The 20,174-nt window shown below is 42.9% G+C and overlaps 1 protein-coding gene across 4 annotated transcripts in view; it reads right to left on the bottom strand.

The window, feature by feature from the left end:
- Positions 1–563: 563 nt before the first annotated feature.
- Positions 564–20,174, bottom strand: part of LOC105481574 (ring finger protein 24) — a 91,850-nt gene continuing 72,239 nt past the window's right edge. For all 4 annotated transcript variants that reach the window (XM_011741232.3, XM_011741233.3, XM_011741234.3 and 1 more), the window contains 3 exons: positions 17,970–18,011; positions 3,286–3,365; positions 564–2,486 (listed from right to left, as the gene is read on the bottom strand). In XM_011741232.3, the coding sequence (XP_011739534.1) occupies positions 2,348–2,486; positions 3,286–3,365; positions 17,970–18,011 (261 nt within the window). In that variant the 3' untranslated portion in view covers positions 564–2,347. The remainder of the gene's footprint in view (positions 2,487–3,285; positions 3,366–17,969; positions 18,012–20,174) is intronic.

A 20,174-nucleotide genomic window follows, 5' to 3' on the forward strand; every position in this document is an offset into this window, starting at 1 on the left:
GTTGTTAGTGGTCCCTCATCCAGGCAAAGCAGACCCAAGATGGTGCCGAGTGCAGACTGCAGACTGCAGACATTCTTGTGCTTTCCTCTCACGGCTGGAACTATCTGGGCTTTGCACCCTGGTCCAGTGCTACGTGTCAGCCCCCTCAACATGCCTGTGGCTCTGACACAGGGGGCTGAATTAACTTGCCTCTGTTCAAATACACGGACTTGGTGAGGCTGTCTTTTGTTAGTACTGATGCACAGGGACAGAAAAAGGCTGCAACTGAAAGACTAGAATCCTGCAAAAGCTGTGAGCAGCAATAATTTGCAGTACTGATCATAGGAAATTCCTCCTTTGGGGGAAAAAAATTCTCTTTCCTATTAGAGCAACATAACGGAGAAGTGACATCTGTCCCAAGGCCATTCCATGGAAAATGGTAGCTGCTGGTAATTAGTGAGGCTAGTCCAGAAGCAAGCCTCCTTCTGACATTGGTCACTGAAAACAGCTCACTATAAACGGGGTGTCTTGCAGCATTCAATTCTATCGTGCTACAAATAGAGAATGCAAAAAGACGGTGAAAGTAGGAGTGCATACATAGTTCTTTTCATGGGTGCCAGACAGGCTAAGGCTTTCATATAAAAATATTCCTCACTTTCCTTGTCCTGTTTAGGAAGCAGTCCAGTTGGCATACCACGAATAGGTCACACATAGGAAATGGCCTATTTTGACCAACTGGATTTGTAATTTTCCAAACTGGATTCTGTCCAGCACTTTTCTAGACTAATGGAAATTTTCCTCCTCATCTGACCCCAGCCATCTGAGCCAAAGACAGGTTCCCTCTCCTAAGAGGACACAGGTTGGATTCCAGAAAAAAATCCTGGAGTCATGCCAAGAGCAGAGTAGCAAAGCTCCCTCCATCCATTCTCCATGTCACGCAGACTGTATTCCTAATGAAAAACTTCCCCTACTCACATCTATGGGATGGAGTGGAACAAAGCAGTTGATGAGGAATTGAGGCAGGCGCTCCTAAGATGGAGGGAGGTGGAGAGCAGGGCTGTGGAAAAGAATTTTCCATCTGACCTGCTGCTTTCCATAGCTAATTTATACAATATTCACAAATCCTAATGGACTCTGAGTCAGTTCTAGAAAAGTTGGACAGAAAGAGCTAAAGAGCAGCATGCGTTTCTCTCCTATAAAGACACTTTCACTTTCGCAAGTCCAAATACTGAGGCACACACCAACGGTGGACAGCCTGCAGGAGCTTCCTGAAATTATTTACAATTCCAAATGGATCACCAGCTGCAGAATTACACAGGGACCTTATTTGGGATAAAGTGTTAAAAAGTGAATGACAAGCATTTTTTTTTTTTTTTTTCCTGAAGTAGAAAGAGAGAGAGGGCAAGAGACGGAAGAGATGGAAGGAGGAGTGGGAGAGGCCAAGGGGTCGGCATCCCCTTCATCCAGCTTGGCCAGTAGTATGGGCCATTCTCAAAAAGCCACCGCTCTTTGGAGCCACTCAAGGGGTTCACAGTGGCTCCCTCCTGAGGCGGTGGCAGTGGGCCCACAGCAGCTACACTGGAACCACAGTGCACATGTGGGGATGTGGGCAGCCTCCTGGATCACTCAGGGACAGTGTGGACTCAGGGCCCACCCCCTGCTGGGGCTCTGGATGGGCCTCACTGGTGCATAGGAGAGGGAAATGATAAGAGGAAATGGCTTCTGACTAGGCCTTTCCAAGTGCATCTAATGTTTTCAGCTTAGATGATTTGATAGCAGGTGTTGTAATCCTGAGGGGGAAATGGGTGGTGAGGGACACTGCTACTCAAAGCCCTTGGGTTCCAAGATGGCCTTATCAAAGGAATATAATATGAGCCTTGTGGGCACTGCCTCACCGACCACTGGCGGCTGGTTGTGCTGGTTTTACTTGGCTCAAGGGCTGCTGGAAGGATTTGCTGCTACAAAGGCCTGCATGGCCCATATAGAAACCCATCCATCCGCAGGTGGGGGTGTGGCTTTAAAGACCTGCTCTTAGTTCCCTTCTTTACCCTCCTGCTTGACATGGAGATGAGACTCCAGGAGAGAGAGTGTAATGGAGTTAGTAAGAGACCCTCATGAAGTTTCTTGAGGCAAACCCGCAGGCTCATCCACTCCTCTTCTCTCGGCAGGGGGTAGTGTCAAAGTGCTTTGGTTGTCACAAGACCCAGACACCCAGGTTCCCAGCTTGGCTGGCCCAAGAGTTCTTCATGAGGCAAAAGAAGTGGCAGCTGGTGTCCTAGGTAGAGAGCAGCCAATACAGACACCGCTTGTGTTCCTCCTGGCTCCACACGGATGTCGTGTCCAGCAACAGTCTGATCCTTGTGGTAAGCTATACAATGTTCTCTGCCCCAGGAAGGGGCCCCTGAGGGGGTCCACGGTCCTGCTTACTATGCAATTGGGCCAGCTGTAGAACTGGCATGTTGCACAAGGGACATACTTTACGAACCTCCAGCCACTTAATAAGGCACCTGCAGAAGGAGACACCACAGGGGGAAGACATCAGTCCTATGCTCATGGCACGGCTGTTTTGCTGAACATCTCCATATCTGTCACCCGGACAATGTCTACTGTATGGTCCAAGGAGCTCCCCTACTAGGTGGTGAATGGATGTCACCCCCTGGAGAGGGGGAAGAGACAGAGGGAAGGAGAGGGGAGAGGCCAAGGGGTCAGCAATCCCCTCCTCCTTCTAGAGCCTCCCATCTTCCACGTGTGAAGCCACAGATAGTATGTGATACCCTCAGTTGCCCATGACTCCTTACAAGAACAAAGTACACTGAGGAGGGACATAAGAAGTAGGAAAATAAAATTTTCTAACAGAAATACAAAACAAAAAGTTGTAAGAGAATGAGAAATATTAATATGTCTGCAGGAAGTGGGAGGAGAGGGCCCCACACTACCATTTATATCCAGACTTCATTTATTTTGATTTTAAATAACTATGGTTTTGATTTAAATAAGTTTTTAGGAGATGGAGGCTCTCACTGGAAAGTTCCAGCTAAATAGCTGTTTATTGCTTGGGCTCCAACTGTAGACCCATTTGGCTCTCTGCCCATAGTTCTGACGTGGTGGTCACGTTCCACCACTCTGCTGTCTCCTAATGTCACGCACACACACATACATTCCGCCTGTAGGGTGCTGTCAGCTTTCTGCATTACAGACCAATCATGAAGCCATCAAGCTTGTCTGGCACTGCCCTAAAACCCAAAAGAAGTTGGTCGATGTGCCTCAAACTCGGGTCCCATTAAACAATTCCATACCAATACTCACTTTCTGTGGAAGGCGTGCTTACATGGGCAAATCCCCAACTCATCTCGAGGCTTGAAGTCTTCTAGGCACACTGCACAGAGCTGAAAGACAAATGCACAAATGAAGCCAAGTGTCTGTTAAGTACCCTCCCAGGTACAAAGTAGAGTGCAGGCTCCTAAGGCTCAACCATTTGAAGGGACTCATGAGACTCTTATCTTAAAAAAAAAAAAAAAAAAAAAAAAAAAAGGAATGAATAAATGAATGAAAAGAAACAGGCCCAAATAGATGAGTCTCCTGCTCTTCCTGTCCCACATCTTCAAGGAGGTGGGCAGATGGGAGAAGACAGAAAGCAAGAGGCAGCTGCCTTTACTTCAGTGTCAGAAGTGTGGGACTGAGGGAGGGTTACTCTCACATCTGCCAGCTTAACCTGCTGTCCCTTTCCTGGTGTGCCAAAGGACTGAGGCTCCCTGGGTTCTCCACCTTGTCAGCAGCACAGCCTGGCTCCCAAGCACTCACTGAAAGGGACTGCTCAAGGCCTGGCAATCTTTTCTCCTGTTTTTGTGGTACAGCTTGCAGTAACACGCTATTTATAGTTCCTGGGGCCTCCCACTTTGGCACTGTCCCTCTGTCAGTGTCTTTGTCATATAAAAAGTTACTGAAGACTCAGTTAACTCTTGAACATGTGCAGATGGGACCAGGACTGCTCTCAGGCGATGATTAGTCTCCATGGCTTGGAGAGAGGCCTTTGCCTTCGTACCCAGGGGCTGGGTTCCAACACTGTTTCCTGGGCATTCACCAGGGCCCGTGGATACCACGTGTCACCACACTGACCCATTTTACAGATGAGTAAACAGAAGCTCAGGAAAATAATGTTGCTTGAGGCCATTTAGTTGGAGAGTGGCCAGGCCTGGCTGGGGACCCAGCTCTGTTGCACTAATGTGCTACTGTGCCATTTCTTTCTCCTGCCCAGTGGTTGAACTCCTTCCTCCCTACTTGCTTCCCTGTCCATTCCCAAGGATCCCGGTTCAGGCCATCACCATTTCTAGCCTGGACTGTTGATGGCTTTGCTGTCACTAGTTTCTTAACCTATAACACGTAACCCAGTCTTCTTAGGTTATATAACATCATCTAGGCAGGACATGTGGCTCTTGGTGCCCAGTGAACAGTGCCATGTTGGTTTTTAAACATCCTTGCTGAGGTAGCTTTCAGGGCCTTGTGTGTACGACAGACAGGATCTTCACAGGAGGAGGAGAATGGATAACTGTGCTCTGTTGGACTCAGCATCCCTACCAAGATGGCAGGGGAGCAGGGAGGAGAGCAGGATAGGTGGCTGGCCTTGGCTGAGACACACTAGCTGTGTGGCCTCTGCCCTCAAGATTCCTCACAGAGCTCTGTTCCTTCATTTGTACAATAAGGACATGACCTGCCCCACCCCACACAGGGCTGTCATCAGCTCAGCTTGGAGGGCAGGGCTAAGGATACATACAGTAAGGCGGTCTACCAATGCCAGTTGTTTTTATTGATGTCTACATTTTATAATGGAAGTACTGTTTTCAAGCCCATTTTTGTTTTCTGAAGGGAGGTTGAGAATAAGCTGTGCTTTGGTAAAGGTAAGAATCCAGCAGTTTCAGCCTAGTGGTATCTTTTTGGGCCTCAGCTTCCCACCTGTAAAGAGGGAATGATGCTCCCATCTCCTAGACTGTGTGATTGGCCCTCTGGCCTTCAACAGCCAGTTTTCCTCTCAGCCCCACCTTCCGAAACAGGGTCAGGACTGTCCTCTGGAGATTTAGCACTGATCCTATTGACGCACAGGTTGGATGAGTTGCTTATTTTTATTCACTTATTTTTCCAGGACCCAAAATTAGATTAGTAGTCTTTCCAAAATGGAGTTTGTTTCTTTTTTTTTTTTTTTTTTTCTTTTGGAAACGGAGTCTTGCTCTGTCGCCAGGCTGGAGTGCAGTGGTGTGATCTCAGCTCACTGCAACCTCCGCCTCCTGAGTTCAAGTGATTCTTCTGCCTCAGACTCCTGAGTAGCTGGGACTACAGGCGCACGCCAACCATACACAGCTAATTTTTTATATTTTTAGTAGAGACGGGGTTTCACCATGTTGGTCAGGATGGTCTCGATCTCTTGACCTTGTGATCTGCCTGCCTCAGCCTCCCAAAGTGCTGGGATTACCATCATGAGCCACCGTGCCCAGCCCTAAAATGGAGTTACTATTAATGGTATAATGTGCTATTATGTTCTGAATAAACAAATCCTAAAACTATAGCCACCTGAGAAAAAACAAGATAAACTCCGACACGTTAAATGCTAAAGGTGGCCAAAGTCAATGGCAATCACAAAAAGAGAAAAGCCTCAGATGACTTCCTAGAAGTTCCCTGAGAGCCAAACTCATTTTACAACTTTCCTTTACAGATATTTTGCAAATAAACTTTCATTTCCAGTATTCAATGAGATTGTTTCTCCAGTGTGACTTCCCATCACCATTAAAAAATTGAGATACAATTAATGTACTATAATATTCACTCCTTTAAGTAATATTACAATTCGCAGGTTTTAGGTATAGATTTGTGCAGCCATCTTTACAATCTAATTCCAGAACATTTGCATCAAATGCCACCCCCACCCCCCCAAAAAGCCCATATTCATAGGCAGTCACTCCCCATTCTCCCCTTTCTCCAATCTCTGGCAACCAACCGCTAATCTACTTTCTTTATTGATGGATTTGTCTACTCTGGACATTTCATATAAATGGAACCATACAATATGTAATCTTTCGTGTCTGGCTTCTTTCCCTTAGCATAATGTCTTCAAGGTTCATCTACATTGTAACATATATCAGTACTTCATTCATTTTCATGGCTGAATAATATTCCATTGTATGTATGTAATGCATTTTGTTTACCCATTTATTGGGTAAACAATAAAAAAAAAGTGTTGATTGCCACTTGGGTTGTTTCTACCTTTTGGCTATTGTGGACAATGCTGCTATAAACACTGGTGTATAACTATCTGGCTGAGTACTTGTTTACATTCTTTTGGGTATGTATCAAGAAGTGGAATTGCTGGGTCATATAGTAACTCTATGTTTACCTTTTTGAGGAGCTACAAAACTGATTTCCAAAGTAGCTGTACCATTTCATTCCTATCAGCAGTACGTGTGGGTTGTAATTTCTCCATATCATCACCAATACTTATTCTTGTCTTTTTTTACTATAGTTATCTTAATGGGTGTAAATGGGTCATTTCCTTAATGACTAATGATGCCATGCTTATTGACCACCACATATCTTCGATGGAGAAATGCCTATTAAGTCCTTTGTCAATTTATTAGTTGGCTTATTTTTCTTTTTATTATTAAGTGGTAAGAGTTCTTTATATATTTTAGACTGAACTCCCGTATCAGAGAGCCAACTAATTTTGACAAAGGTGCAAAAAGCATTTCAATGGCAGAAAGAAAGCCTTTTCAACAAATGATGTTAGAGCACTGCACATTCATAGACATTAAAAACATAGGCAACCTAAGCAGAAACACAACCAAAGCACAACCTAAGCAAAGCAATCAAAGGAAAAAATGGATAAACTGGACTTGATCAAATTAAAAAACTTTCTTTCTGCAAAGGACCCGTTAGGATGAAAAGACTGGGAGAAAATATTTGCAGACCTTTTTATTTTGCAGGCTTATTACTGAGTTCTAAGAGTTCTTTATACATTTTAAATACCAGACCCTTATCAGATATAAGACTTGTGAATAGTTTCTCCCTGTGGGTTGCCTTCACTTTCAGGATAATGTCCTTTGAAGCACAAAAGTTTTTAATTTTTTTTTTTTTTGAGACAGTCTTGCTCTGTCACCCAGGCTGGAGTGCAGTGGTGCCATCATAGCTCACTGCAGCCTCAATCTCCTGATCTCAAGCAATCCTCCAGCTCCTCAAGCCTCAACCTCCCAAATAGCTGGGACTACAGGCACACACCACCACACCCAGATAATTTTTTTTTTTTTTTAAGTACAGACAAGGTCTCCTCACTATGTTGCCCAGGCTGGTCTCGAACTCCTGCACTCAAGCAATCTTCTCGTCTTGGCCTCCCAACATGTTGGGATTATAGGAGTGAGCCATGGCTGGCCTGATGAAGTTTAACTATTTTTTCTTAGCTTGCTTGTGCTTTAGATGTCATATCTAAGAACCACTGCCCAATCCACAGCTATGAAGATTTATACATCTATGTTTATTTCTTCTTTTTGTTTTTTAGAGACAGAGTCTTGCTATGTTGCCCAGGCTGGTCTCAAATTCCTGGACTCAAGGGAGCTTCCCCCTCAGCCTCCCAAGGAGCTGGGATTACAGGCATGTGCCATGACACTGGGCTCACCTATGTTTATGTCTGAGTGTTTTATAATATTAGCTGATACATTTAGTTCTTTAACTTTTGAGCAATCTTTGTATATAGTATAAAGTAGATGTCTAAATTTATTCTTTTGCATGTAGATATCCAGTTGTCCCAGCACCACTGATTGAAAAGACTATTTTTTTCCCACTGAATTGTCTTGGCACCCTTGTTGAAAATCAACTGACCATAAATGTTTGAATTTATTTTTGGACTTGCAGTTCTATTCCACTGATCTATATAGCTATCAATATACCTATGTCACGCTGTATTAAATACTGTAGCTTTGTATAGTAAGTTTTGAAATTGGGAGGTGTGAGTTCTCTAACTCTGTTCTTCTTTTTCAAGATTCTTTTGGCTATTCTGGATCTTTTACATTTCCATGTGAATTTTAGAATTCATATGCTTGTCAATTTGTGCTTAAAAAGGGCAGATGGGATTTTGAAAAAGATGATATTTGGTAAATACTTTGGATACTACTGCCAGCTTACCAATATTAAATTTTCTAACCAATGAACATGGGATGTCATCCCATTTATTTAGGTTTTATTGTGTTTTCAATGTTTTATAGTTTTCAGCATATAAATCTGGGCTTCTGTTGTTAAATTTATTCCTAGGTATCTTATTATTTTTGATGCTATTACAAATGAATTTTTTTTTTTTTTGAGATGGAGTTTTGCTCGTTGCCCATGCTGGAGTGCAATGGTGTGATCCCAGCTCACCGCAACCTCTGCCTCCTGGGTTCAAGCGATTCTCCTGCCTCAGCCTCCTGAGTAGCTGGGATTACAGGCATGTACCACAATGCTGAGCTAATTTTGTATTTTTAGTAGAGACAGGGTTTCTCCATGTTGGTCAGGTTGGTCTCGAACTCCCGACCTCAGGTGATCCGCTCTCCTCGGCCTCCCAAAGTGCTGGGATTATAAGTGTGAGCCACCATGCCTGGCCACAAATGAAATTTTCTTAATTGCTAGTGTGTAGGTTTAACTAGTTTTTGTATATTGATCTTATATCTAGGAAACCTATTGAACTCATTATTAGCTCTCACAGTTTTTTTTTTGTTCTTTTCTTTTTCTTTTTTTTTTTTTTGAGACAGAGTCTCACTCAGTCACCCAGGCTGGAGTGCAATGGCATGATCTCTGCTCACTGCAACCGCTGCCTCCTGGGTTCAAGCGATTCTCCCATCTCAGCCTCCTGAGTAGCTGGGATTACAGGCACCCACCATCATGCCTGGCTAATTTTTGTATTTTAGTAAAGTCGGGGTTTCACCACGTTGGCCAGGCTAGTCTTGAACTCTTGACCTCAGGTGATCTGCCCGCCTTGGCCTCCCAAAGTGCTGGGATTACAGGCATGAGCCACCGCACTCAGCCTCTCAGTTTTTTTTTTAATTTAGTATTCTATAATATTTATAAAGTCATGTCATCTGCAAATAGACAGTTTTACTTCTTTCCCATCTGAATGCCTTTTATTATTTTTTCTTAACTGCCCTGGCTAGACCCTTGAGTAACAAGTTGATAAAATTGATAAGAGCAGGAGTCCTGTCTTCTTCCTTGTCTAAGAAGGAAAACTTTGTCTTCAACCATTAAGTATAATATTAGCTGTGGGCTTTTTACAGATGCCCTTTATCAGGCTGAGGAAGTTCCCTCTATTTTTAGGTTTATTGAATTATTGAATGCTTTTATCGTGAAAGAAAGCTGGGTTTTGTCAAAGGCTTATACTGTATCTACTGAGATGACCATGTCTTTTCTTCCCCCATTTATTCTATTAATAAGGTGTATCACACTGACTGATCTACTTATGTTGAACCAACCTTGCATTCCTGGGATAAGTTCCATTTGATTATGGTATATAATCTTTTTTTATATACTGTAGGATTTGCTTTGCTAATATTCTGTTGAGGATTTTTACACTTATATTCATAAGAGATACTGGTTTGGCATTTTCTTTCTTTGTAATATCTTTGTCTGGGTTTGTTATCAGGGTAATACTAACCTCTTAAAAATGAGTTGGGAAGTGTTCCCCAACACTCTTGTCTTTTTTTTTTTTTTTTTAAATAATCTCACTCTGTTGCCAAGGCTGGAGTACAGTGGTGCAATCATGGCTCACTGCAGCCATGACCTCCTCAGGCTCAGGTGATCCTCCCAGTTCAGCCTCCTGAATAGCTGGGATGACAGGCACTGCCATTCCTGGTTAATTTTTGTATTTTTTGTAGAGATGGGGTTTCACCATGTTACCAAGGCTGGTCTTGAACTCCTGGGCTCAGGCAATCTGCCCACTTTTGGCCTTCCAAAGTGCTGGGATTACGGGTGTGAGCCACTGTGCCCAGCCTATCTTGTCTTTTTTTTTTTTTTTTTAAGTGAAAGAATGAGTCCTATGATAATGTCAGGCCTGTTGGAAGCTAGGCTAAGAACAGACATTTACTGATTGGTCAGTTTATAGATACTTGAGTTTGTTTTACATATTGAAAGTCAGAAAGGTACTTAATGGGATCTCCAGAAGGCAGAAGAAAGCTGGGTCAAGTCACTCAAAAGTAATTTTTTGCAACTTGGAGAACAGTAGAAGCTTCACATCTGTGGGGGCAGTAGAGGTATCCTGATGTAATGGTTCCAGATGCAAACATCCCCATTCTACACACAGAAGCTAGATGACTTGCCCATTCTATTCAACCTCTCTTTTTTTCTCTAACTTTTTTTTTTTTTTTTTTTTTGAGACAGGTCTTGCTATGTTGCCAGGCTGGACTCCAGGGTGCAAGTGATCCTCCTGCTTCAGCCTACTGAATAACTAGGACTATAGGCACAAACCACTGTGCCTGGCTAGTAAACTTTCTTAAACCTCAATATCTGCAAATGCAAAATAGGGAATAATACTTACCTTGTCTAAATTTGTCAAAGTGTTAGTTCCCTTGCTCCTAATTATATGAAGAAGCAGACATCTTGATAATCTTGTCACCTTTTGTACATGATTCCATGTATATCACACTATTATACCCATAAATAAAACAAGTCCTAGGTAAAAATGACTTTAACTACAGCATGTGTGTTGGAAACAGGCACAATTTTCTAGTACTCACAGAGTGTATGATCTCTAAAATGCCCAAGAAGGAAGGATTTAATAACTTCCAAGTGGTTGACATAGTCTATAAATTTGCCTCAGATACAGACTAAGGAGTGGAGAGTCAGGGTGAGAGGAAGACAGTGTCACACAATGAAAATGATCTATAGCTCAGGTGATTCAGCCAAAATGGTTCTTTTCCTTTTCTTTTTTTTCCCTATTCATTCATTCATTCATTTATTGAGATGCAGTCTTGCTCTGTCGCCAGGCTGGAGTGCAGTGGCGCAATCTTGGCTCACTGAAACCTCTGCCTCCCAGGTTCAACCGATTCTCCTGCCTCAGCCTCCTGAGTAGCTGGGACTACAGGTGCCCACCACCAAGCCCAGCTAATTTTTTGTATTTTTAGTAGAGACGGGGTTTCCCCATGTTGGCCAGGATGGTCTCAATCTCTTGACCTCGTGATCCGCCCACCTCAGCCTCCCAAAGTGCTGGGATTATAGGTATGAGCCACCACACCCGGCCTTTTTTCATCTATCTATCTATCTATCTATCTATCTATCTATCTATCTATCTATCTATCTATCTATCTATCTATCCATCCATCCATCCATCCATCCATCCATCCATCCATCCATCCATCCATCCATCCATCCATCCATCCATCCATCTATCTATCTATCTATCTATCTTAGAGACAGCCTCTCAGAGACAGGTTCTTATCTATCTATCTATCTATCTATCTATCTATCTATCTATCTATCTATCTATCTATCTATCTATCTTAGAGACAGCCTCTCACACTGTTGCCCAGGCTGGAGTGCAGTGGCATGATCATGGCTCACTGAAACCTTGACCTCTGAGCTCAAGCGATCCTCCTGCCTCAGCCTCCTGAGTAGTTGGGACTACAGGCATGCACCACCACACCTGGCTAATTTTTAAAATTTTTTGTAGAGAAGAGGTCTCACTATGTTGCAGTCTGGTCTTGAACTCCTGGGCTCAAACGATCCTCCTGTCTGAGCCTCCTAAAGTGCTGGGATTACAGCTGTGAGGCCACTGCACACGTCCAGTTTTCTTTTTAGATAATCATTCTGTGACAGTGGTGGTGGGCATTCATTATTATACCTTTCCTTGAATACTTATAAGGATATCACATCGTCTGCAGAGGCAGCAATTCTGGTTCAGAGATGTCATTTAAGGCTAGAATCCTTGAGAGCTAGTATAGCAACTTAAAGATGGTTTTGCCACTCAGGATAAATTTGGCTTTCTTGTTCCAAACTGAAGTACAGCAGGCAGCTTCTGTGGCCCTTCTGTGCTCACGTGCTTGCCCCATTACTGACTGTACTTGTCTCACTGACTAATGACTTTCTCTCCTGTGGTATCTGTGCTCCTGGAGGGAAGGGAGGGACTATACTCTGACAAATCAATCTCGAGGGTCTGGCACACTGTTGGCTCCCTATAAATGCTTTGGATTTTTAAAAGATGTTTTAACAATTTTAATCTGTGACCAACTTCAGCTGAACTCCAGGTATTTGTATACTGATTCAAAAATAAATTTAGGAGCCAGGCATGGTGGTTCATGCCTATAATCCCAGCACTTTGGAAGGCTGAGGTGGGTGGATCGCCTGAGGTCAGGAGTTCGTGACCAGCCTGGCTAACATGGTGAAACCCTGTCTCCACTAAAAATATAAAAAATGAGCCAAGCATGCTGGTATATGCCTGTAATCCCAGCTACTTGGGAGGTTGAGGCAGGAGAATCGTTTGAACCCCGGAGGCGGAGGTTGCAGTAAGCCGAGATTGTGCCACTGCACTACAGCCTGGGTGACAGAGTAAGACCCTTGTCTCAAAATAAATAAATAAATGTAGGAATGTGATTTATAAGAAGACTGATCAATAATCCTAGAAAGACCAAGTGGATTGAATCTCCTATATAAGAAAGGGACAAAACAGAACTCACATAGCCAGAGCCACTTTCTCACTGCAGCAAAAGGAAGGGGATGAGCCTATGAGGAGGTGAGGAGAAAGAAGAATAAGGAAGCAATGTCTTTAATGCCACTCCACACAAGGGGCACTCCAATAGAGTTACTTTGTGTAGTCTTTTTCTACAGAAAGCAGGGCAGAGCAGGGCCACAGGGTGTTGCCACATGAATCATCTCCAATAATGAGATGACACGTATGTCAGAATTATACAACAAAGGTCTTTTGTTTAAGGTCTTTATAACAATGCTCAAATGAGCAATCATGAATGCTCTTGAAATAAATGCTAAAACAGATATTATTAGCAAAGGTATAGAGGATATAAGGACAAAGTGAATGAAAATTTTATTTTATATGTATTTTTGAGACAGAGTCTTGCTCTGTCACCCTGGCTAGACTGCAGTGGCACAATCTTGGCTCATTACACCCTCGACTTCCCAGGCTCAAATGATCCTCCCATCTCATGAGTAGCTGAGACTACATGCGCACACCACCACACCTGGCTAATTTTTGTATTTTCTTTTGTAGAGATGGGGTTTCGCCATGTTGCCCAGGCTGGTCTTGAACTCCTGAGCTCATGCAATCCTTCCACCTTGGTCTCCCAAAGTGTTAAGATTACAGCCGAGAGCCATCATGTGCAGCTAAATGAAAATTTTAGAACTAAAACAGAATAATCACAATAAAAAAACTTAAAGGATGGGCTCAACAGCAGAATGGAGGGGATAGAGGAAAGAATCAGTGAACTAGAAGACAGAACATTGGAAATTAGTCTAAACAACAGAGAAAAATTACTGAAAAGAAATCCTCAAGGACTTGTGTAACAACAACAAAGGGTCTAACACTTGTGTCACTGGAGTTCTGGGAGAGAGGAAGAGTGAAATGCAGAAAAAACATTTAAAGAAATAATAGCTGAAAACTTCCCATGCTTGGCAAAAGTCAAACCTATATATTCATGAAGCTGAGTAAACTGCAAATAGGATAAATCCAAATAAATCCATGCCCAGACATATCATAAATTGCTGAAAACTAAAGAAAAAGAAAAAAGTCTTAAAAGCAGCCAGAGAAAGTGATACATTACTGATAAGGGATGAATGATTCAAGTGACCTGATTTCTCATCAGAAATCATGGAGGGCCAGAAGGAAGAGGCATAAGAACTGTCAACCTGGAGTTCATATACAAGAATATTCTTCAGGAATGAAGGTGAAATAAAAACATTCTCAGATGAAGGCAAACTAACAAAATTCATAGCCAGAAGACCTGCTTTAAGAAAATTACTAAAGGAGGCCAGGCACGGTGGCTCATGCCTATAATCCCAGCATTTTGGGAGGTCAAGGCGGGTGGATCACAAGGTCAGGAATTCAAGACCAGCCTGGCCAATAAGGTGAAACCCCGTCTCTACTAAAAATACAAAAATTAGCTGGGCGTGGTGGTGGGTGCCTGTAATCCCAGCTACTCAGGAGGCTGAGGCAGGAGAACTGCTTGAACCCAGGAGGTGGAGGTTGCAGTGAGCCAAGATTGTACCACTGCACTCCAGCCTGGGCAGCAGAGTGAGACTCCATCTCAAAAAAGAAAAGAAAAAGGTGGAAATACACATACCATGCAAACAATCAAAAGGAAGCTGGAGTGGCTATATTAACATCAGAAAAATATTTCCGTTTTTTTTTTTTTTTTTTTTTGAGGTAGGGTCTTGCTCTGTCACCCAGGCTGGAGTACAGTGGCACAATCTTGGCTCACTGCAGCCTAAACCTCTTGGGCTCAAGCAATCCTCCCACCTCAGCCTCCCAAGTAGCTGGGACTATACATGTGTGCCACCAGGCCCAGTTAATTTTTTTTTTTTCGTAGAGATGAGATCTCACTGTGTTGCCCAGGCTGATACTGGACTCCTGGGCTCAAGCAATCCTCCCACCTCAGCCTCCCAAAGAGTTGGGATTACAAGTGTGAACCACCGTGTCCGGCCTGGACATACATATATATATATATATATATTTGTTGTTGTTGTTGTTGTTTTTGAGACAGAGTCTCGCTCTGTTCCCCAGGCTGGAATGCAGTGGCGTGATGTCGGCTCACTGCAAGCTCCGCTTCCCGGGTTCACGCCATTCTCCTGCCTCAGCCTCCCGAGTAGCTGGGACTACAGGTGCCTGCCGCCACACCCGGCTAATTTTTTGTATTTTTAGTAGAGACGGGGTTTCACCATGTTAGCCAGGATGGTCTCGATCTCCTGACCTCGTGATCTGCCTGCCTCGGCCTCCCAAAGTGCTGGGATTACAGGCGTGAGCCACCGCGCCTGGCCAATATATTTTTCGAGACAGAGTCTCACTCACTCTGTTGCCCAGGCTGGAGTGGAGTGACGCAATCTCAGCTCACTGCAAGCTCTGCCTCCCAGGTTCATGCCATTCTCCTGCCTCAGCCTCCCTAGCTGGGACTACAGGTGCCCGCCACCTTGCCTGGCTAATTTTTTTGTATTTTTAGTAGAGATGGGGTTTCCATGTTAGCCAGCATGGTCTTGATCTCTTGACCTTGTGATCCACCCGCCTCGGCCTCCCAAAGTGCTGCGATTACAGGTGTGAGCCACCACGCCTGGCCTGGATAAATATTTCAAAGCAAAGGAATTTACCTGGGATGGAGATTTTTTTTTTTCTTTTTTTTTTGAGCTGGAGTCTCACTCTGTCGCCCAGGCTGGAGTGCAGTGGTGTGATCTCAGCTTACTGCAAGCTCCACCTCCCAGGTTCACTCCATTCTTCTGCCTCAGCCTCCCGAGTAGCTGGGACTACAGGCACCCACCACTACGCCTGGCTAATTTTTTTGTATTTTTTTTTAGTAGAGACAGGGTTTCACCATTTTAGCCAGGATGGTCTCAATCTCCTGACCTCGTGATCTGCCCGCCTCGGCCTCCCAAAGTGCTGGGATTACAGGCGTGAGCCACCGCGCCCAGCCGATCTTTTTTTTTTTTTTTTGAGACGGAGTTTTGTTCTTGTTGCCCAGGCTGGTGTGCAATGGCATGATCACAGCTCACTGCAACTTTCACCTCCAGGTTCAAGCGATTCTCCTACGTTAGCCTCCCGAGTAGCTGGGATTACAGATGTCTGTCACCATGCCTGGCTCATTTTTGTATTTTTGGTAGAGATGGGGTTTCACCATGTTGGACAGGCTGGTCTTGAACTCCTGACCATAGGTGATCCGTCTGCCTTGGCCTCCCAAAGTGCTGGGATTACAGGCATGAGCCACCCTGCCCAGCGAGAGACTTTGACAAAAGGGTCAGTTCACCAAGAAGATATTTAATGTGTATACACCTAACAACAGAGCTTCAAATAAATAAATAAATAGACATAATATATTCACAGGTCAAAATACTCACCATGGTAAAGGTCAACTCTCTCCAAACACATTTATAGATTTAATGCAATATAAATCCCAGCAGGATTTTTTTTTTTTTTTAAAGATACAGATGAGCTGATGCTACAATTTACATGGAAGGGTAAAGGAACCAGACTAGCTAAAACAATTTTGGAAAAGAATGAAGTTGGAAGAATCACACTACCTGATTTTAAGATTTACTATAAAGCTATTAATAATCAAGACAGTGTGGTACTGATGAAGAAACAGACACACACAAATCCAGAGAATATAATGGAGAATCCAGAAATACAGTCACAAAAAATATGGCTATTTGATTTTTGAAAAAGGTGCAAAAGAATTTCAATGGAGAAAGCAACTCACCATAACCAAAGCTGGGGATACTATGGTGAAAAAAATCTAAGACTATATACAAATGACCAGCAAAACAGGAATTGGTGGGTGTAGTTGGTTACTAACTCTGATACATACTGATGCAACACACAATGTACGTATTCAGGACAAAGTTTCTAAACTAATAGGTCAAACAAACAAGGAAGACTTGTTCTGGATTAACCTGTTAAAAATTTAATCTTTTCATTTATGGTCATCAAAAAGACTCCAAATGAGAAACAGACCACCTTCTATTACTTCATGTTAATTTTGGCCATGTGTCAAAATTAACTTCTGGGAAAAGTAAAAAATCAAACAGTGGCCAGGCGCCGAGGCTCACGCCTGTAATCCCAGCACTTTGGGAGGCCGAGGCGGTGGATTACTTGAAGTCAGGAGTTCAAGACCAGCCTGGCCAACATGGTGAAACCCCATCCCTACTAAAAATACAAAATTTAACTGGGTGCGGTGGCGCATGTCTATAATCCCAGCTACTCGGGAGGCTGAGGCAGGAGAACTGCTTGAGCCCAGGAGGTGGAGTTTGCAGTGAGCCAAGATTACGCCATTGCACTCCAGCCTGGACGACAGAGTGAGACCCTGTCTCAAAAAAAAAAAAAAAAAAAAAAAAAATCGAACAGTAATTAATGCTTCAGTTTAATCCAAAGTTAGGTCTAAAATGCTATTAAACAGAAATATATAAACTCTTTGATGAAAAATATGCAGAAAGAGCAAAGGACCAATAGATGATTTCAAATATTTAACAATAATATGATTATTTTTATTATTATTCAAATAACCTAACAAATTAACTTTCTTTGAAGAGACTGGCAATTTAGCTTCACCACAGTTAGGCTATATATGACACAGCTGTTGCAACGCACAGCTTTTCAAGTCCTTGCTTTAAATACCAATTAGAAAACCCAGAAAGGGAGAAGGAAAGGGTGACAAAAAATAAAAATTCTGAATATTTGTAGTCAGAGGCAATACAAGAAATAGAATTAAAAAGAATTCTTACAGGCTATGTATCTTAATGTATACAGCAGGATATACACACCCAAGTTTGTACTTAAGTTACAAAGCACCTATGACCCAACCATGCAACTGAATAGCTAAACAATCCCGAGAATTCATATCTCTACATATGTGTTCTTCCCCTATTCCGTATGTCTTACCTTCTTAAATCCCTACCCCCATGAGATAATTGCTCCCTTTTTTTGTACCACTGGTAATAAAGAAATATTGGGAACATTTTCAGTGGGGAAATTAGTATATACTCATCTTGAGTAGAAAAACTAACATATCTGTTTCCTATTCATACAGCATGGCAGCAAGCAGCATCCCTACTGCTATGAAACTTTATAATGGTGTCATCACTATTAAAAGTATCAGTTATACTACTCTCGTAAAGCCTTCACACAATTGATTTTTATGTGACCTCATCCTGAAATACTCTATTACCCCAATCAAAATAAGCCTATTTTTTTCAACTACTGAAAATAAAAGTGTTTAAACATACCACAGCATACCACTGCTACTAGAAAATGGAACAAGAAGATTTACTTATCATCAACTTACCTCATGTAAATTCAATTCTTTTACTTTCTCTTTTAATATAACCTGTAAGACAAAAAAGTATGTTCTTATGCCCATTTAAATCTGTAATTTTAAATAGTTTTCATATGCACACATATTTTTATTTTGTATATATGGCTCATTTCCCTCATACTCAATATTGGAGAGAATTTCTTTTACAGTTTGAGACAGATCATTTTAGCCCCATTTTTTTAACCTGAGCAATGATGCAATATTCTCCTAAAAAAGGAATTTTGGCCGAGCACAGTGGCTCACACCTGTAATCCTAGCACTTTGGGAGGCCGAGGCAGATAGATGGCCTGAGGTCAGGAGTTTGAGACCAGCCTGGTCAACATAGTGAAACCCTGTCTCTACTAAAAATACAAAAATTAGCTGGACGTGGTGGCGCCTGGCTGTAATCCCAGCTACTCGGCAGGCTAACGCAGGAGATTCACCTGAACCCGGGAGGCGGAAGTTGCAGTGAGCCAAGATCGCTCCATTGCACTTCAGCCTGGGCAACAAGAGTCAAACTCCGTCTCAAAAAAAAAAAAAAAAAAAAAAAAGTAAGTCAATCTTAATTTTGAAAGTTTTGACTCCATGGTGACCAGACAGTAGTTAAAATGAATGCCAAGTGATAAGAAGGAAGTTTGCTATTTAAGAAAAAACTCTGAGACTAAATATAGCTTATTAGAGTATATTTCATCTTAAAGTGAAGAAAATAGGCAAGTAAAATTTGAGGGGAAAACTTCTAAATGTTGGTGTCTTACATTCCTGAACTAAAAATGGATTTGAGGGTAAATTCTGTTTTCAGAAATCACACTAGAAGCTACTATCAGGTCTCATAGGGATATACTAAATTTCCTATCCAGTATATTTTAAAGATCAAATTTACTGTATGTCTTGTGACTTGACTAGTTTTATCAGTCAGTTTCACTTAAGTGACTGCAAAGGCCAATTTTACTTTCTAGTTAGCCTACATACAAATATCTTGTAAGTTGTCAAGATCATAATAGGTGGCCAGGCACAGTAGCTCACACCTGTAATCCCAGCACTTGGGGAGGATGAGGCGGGCGGATTGCTCAAGCCCAGGACTTTAAGACCAGTCTAGGCAACACAGCGAAACCCTGTCTCTACAAAAAATACAAAAATTAGCGAGGTGTGGTGGTGCACGCCTGTAATCCCTGCTACTTGGGAGGCTCACTTGAGCCCAGGAGGCAGAGGTTGCAGTGAGCTGAGATTGCACCACCGCACTCCAGCCTGTGTGACAGAAGTGAGACCCTATCTCAAAACAAAACAAAACAAAACAGATTATGATAGAAGCCTGAGAAACATGGTGAGACCCCATCTCTACAAAAAGTACAAAAATTAGCCAGGGGTGGCGGTGTGCGCCTGTAGCCCCAACTATGCATGCCACCACACTCAGCTAAGGTGGGAGAATCACCTGAGCCCAGGGAGGTCAAGGCTGCAGTGGGCTGTGATCATGTCACTGCAGTCCAGTCTGGGTGACAGAGACCCTGTCTTAAAAAAAGAAAAAAAAAAAAAAAGATTATGATAGGACTGAGGCGAAAATATTCATTCATTTAGAAAACTAAAATACTCAACTCTGATTATGGATCCCACATGAGACCTATGAGAGTGTGGGGTTACCTAAGGACATCAGTATGTCCATCTAGGGAAGGTGCCAATGAGCTCAGATTTCAAAGATACAAGGACAAAAGATGAACAGAAAGATAAGCAGTCCTGGCTGGGCATGGTGGCTCACACCTGTAATCCCAGCACTTTGGGAGGCCAAGGCAGGCAGATCATGAGGTCAAGAGATCAAGACCATCCTGGCCAACATAGTGACATGGTGTCTACCAAAAATATAAAAATTAGCCGGGCGTGGTGGCAGGTGCCTGTCGTCCCAGCTACTTGGGAGGCTGAGGCAGGAGATCACTTGAACCCGGGAGGTGGGGGTTGCATTGAGCCGGGATCTCGCCATTGCACTCCAGCCTGGCGACAGAGTGAGACTCCGTCTCAAAAACAAACAAAAACAAGATAGGCAGTTCTGAAGTGTTACAGTTCCATAACATCAGTGTCAGCAAGGTTAAAGACTCAAAGAAGGTGAAGCTCCCCTGTACCCAAGAAGAACGCTAAGAGTAAGAAAAAATAAGATTTTCATGCTTAGAGCCCAAGGAAAGTCTAGGCCACCTGTTTGGTGTTAGTGGT

This window comes from Macaca nemestrina, chromosome 15, assembly GCF_043159975.1.
Source record: "Macaca nemestrina isolate mMacNem1 chromosome 15, mMacNem.hap1, whole genome shotgun sequence".
Taxonomy (NCBI): domain Eukaryota; kingdom Metazoa; phylum Chordata; class Mammalia; order Primates; family Cercopithecidae; genus Macaca; species Macaca nemestrina.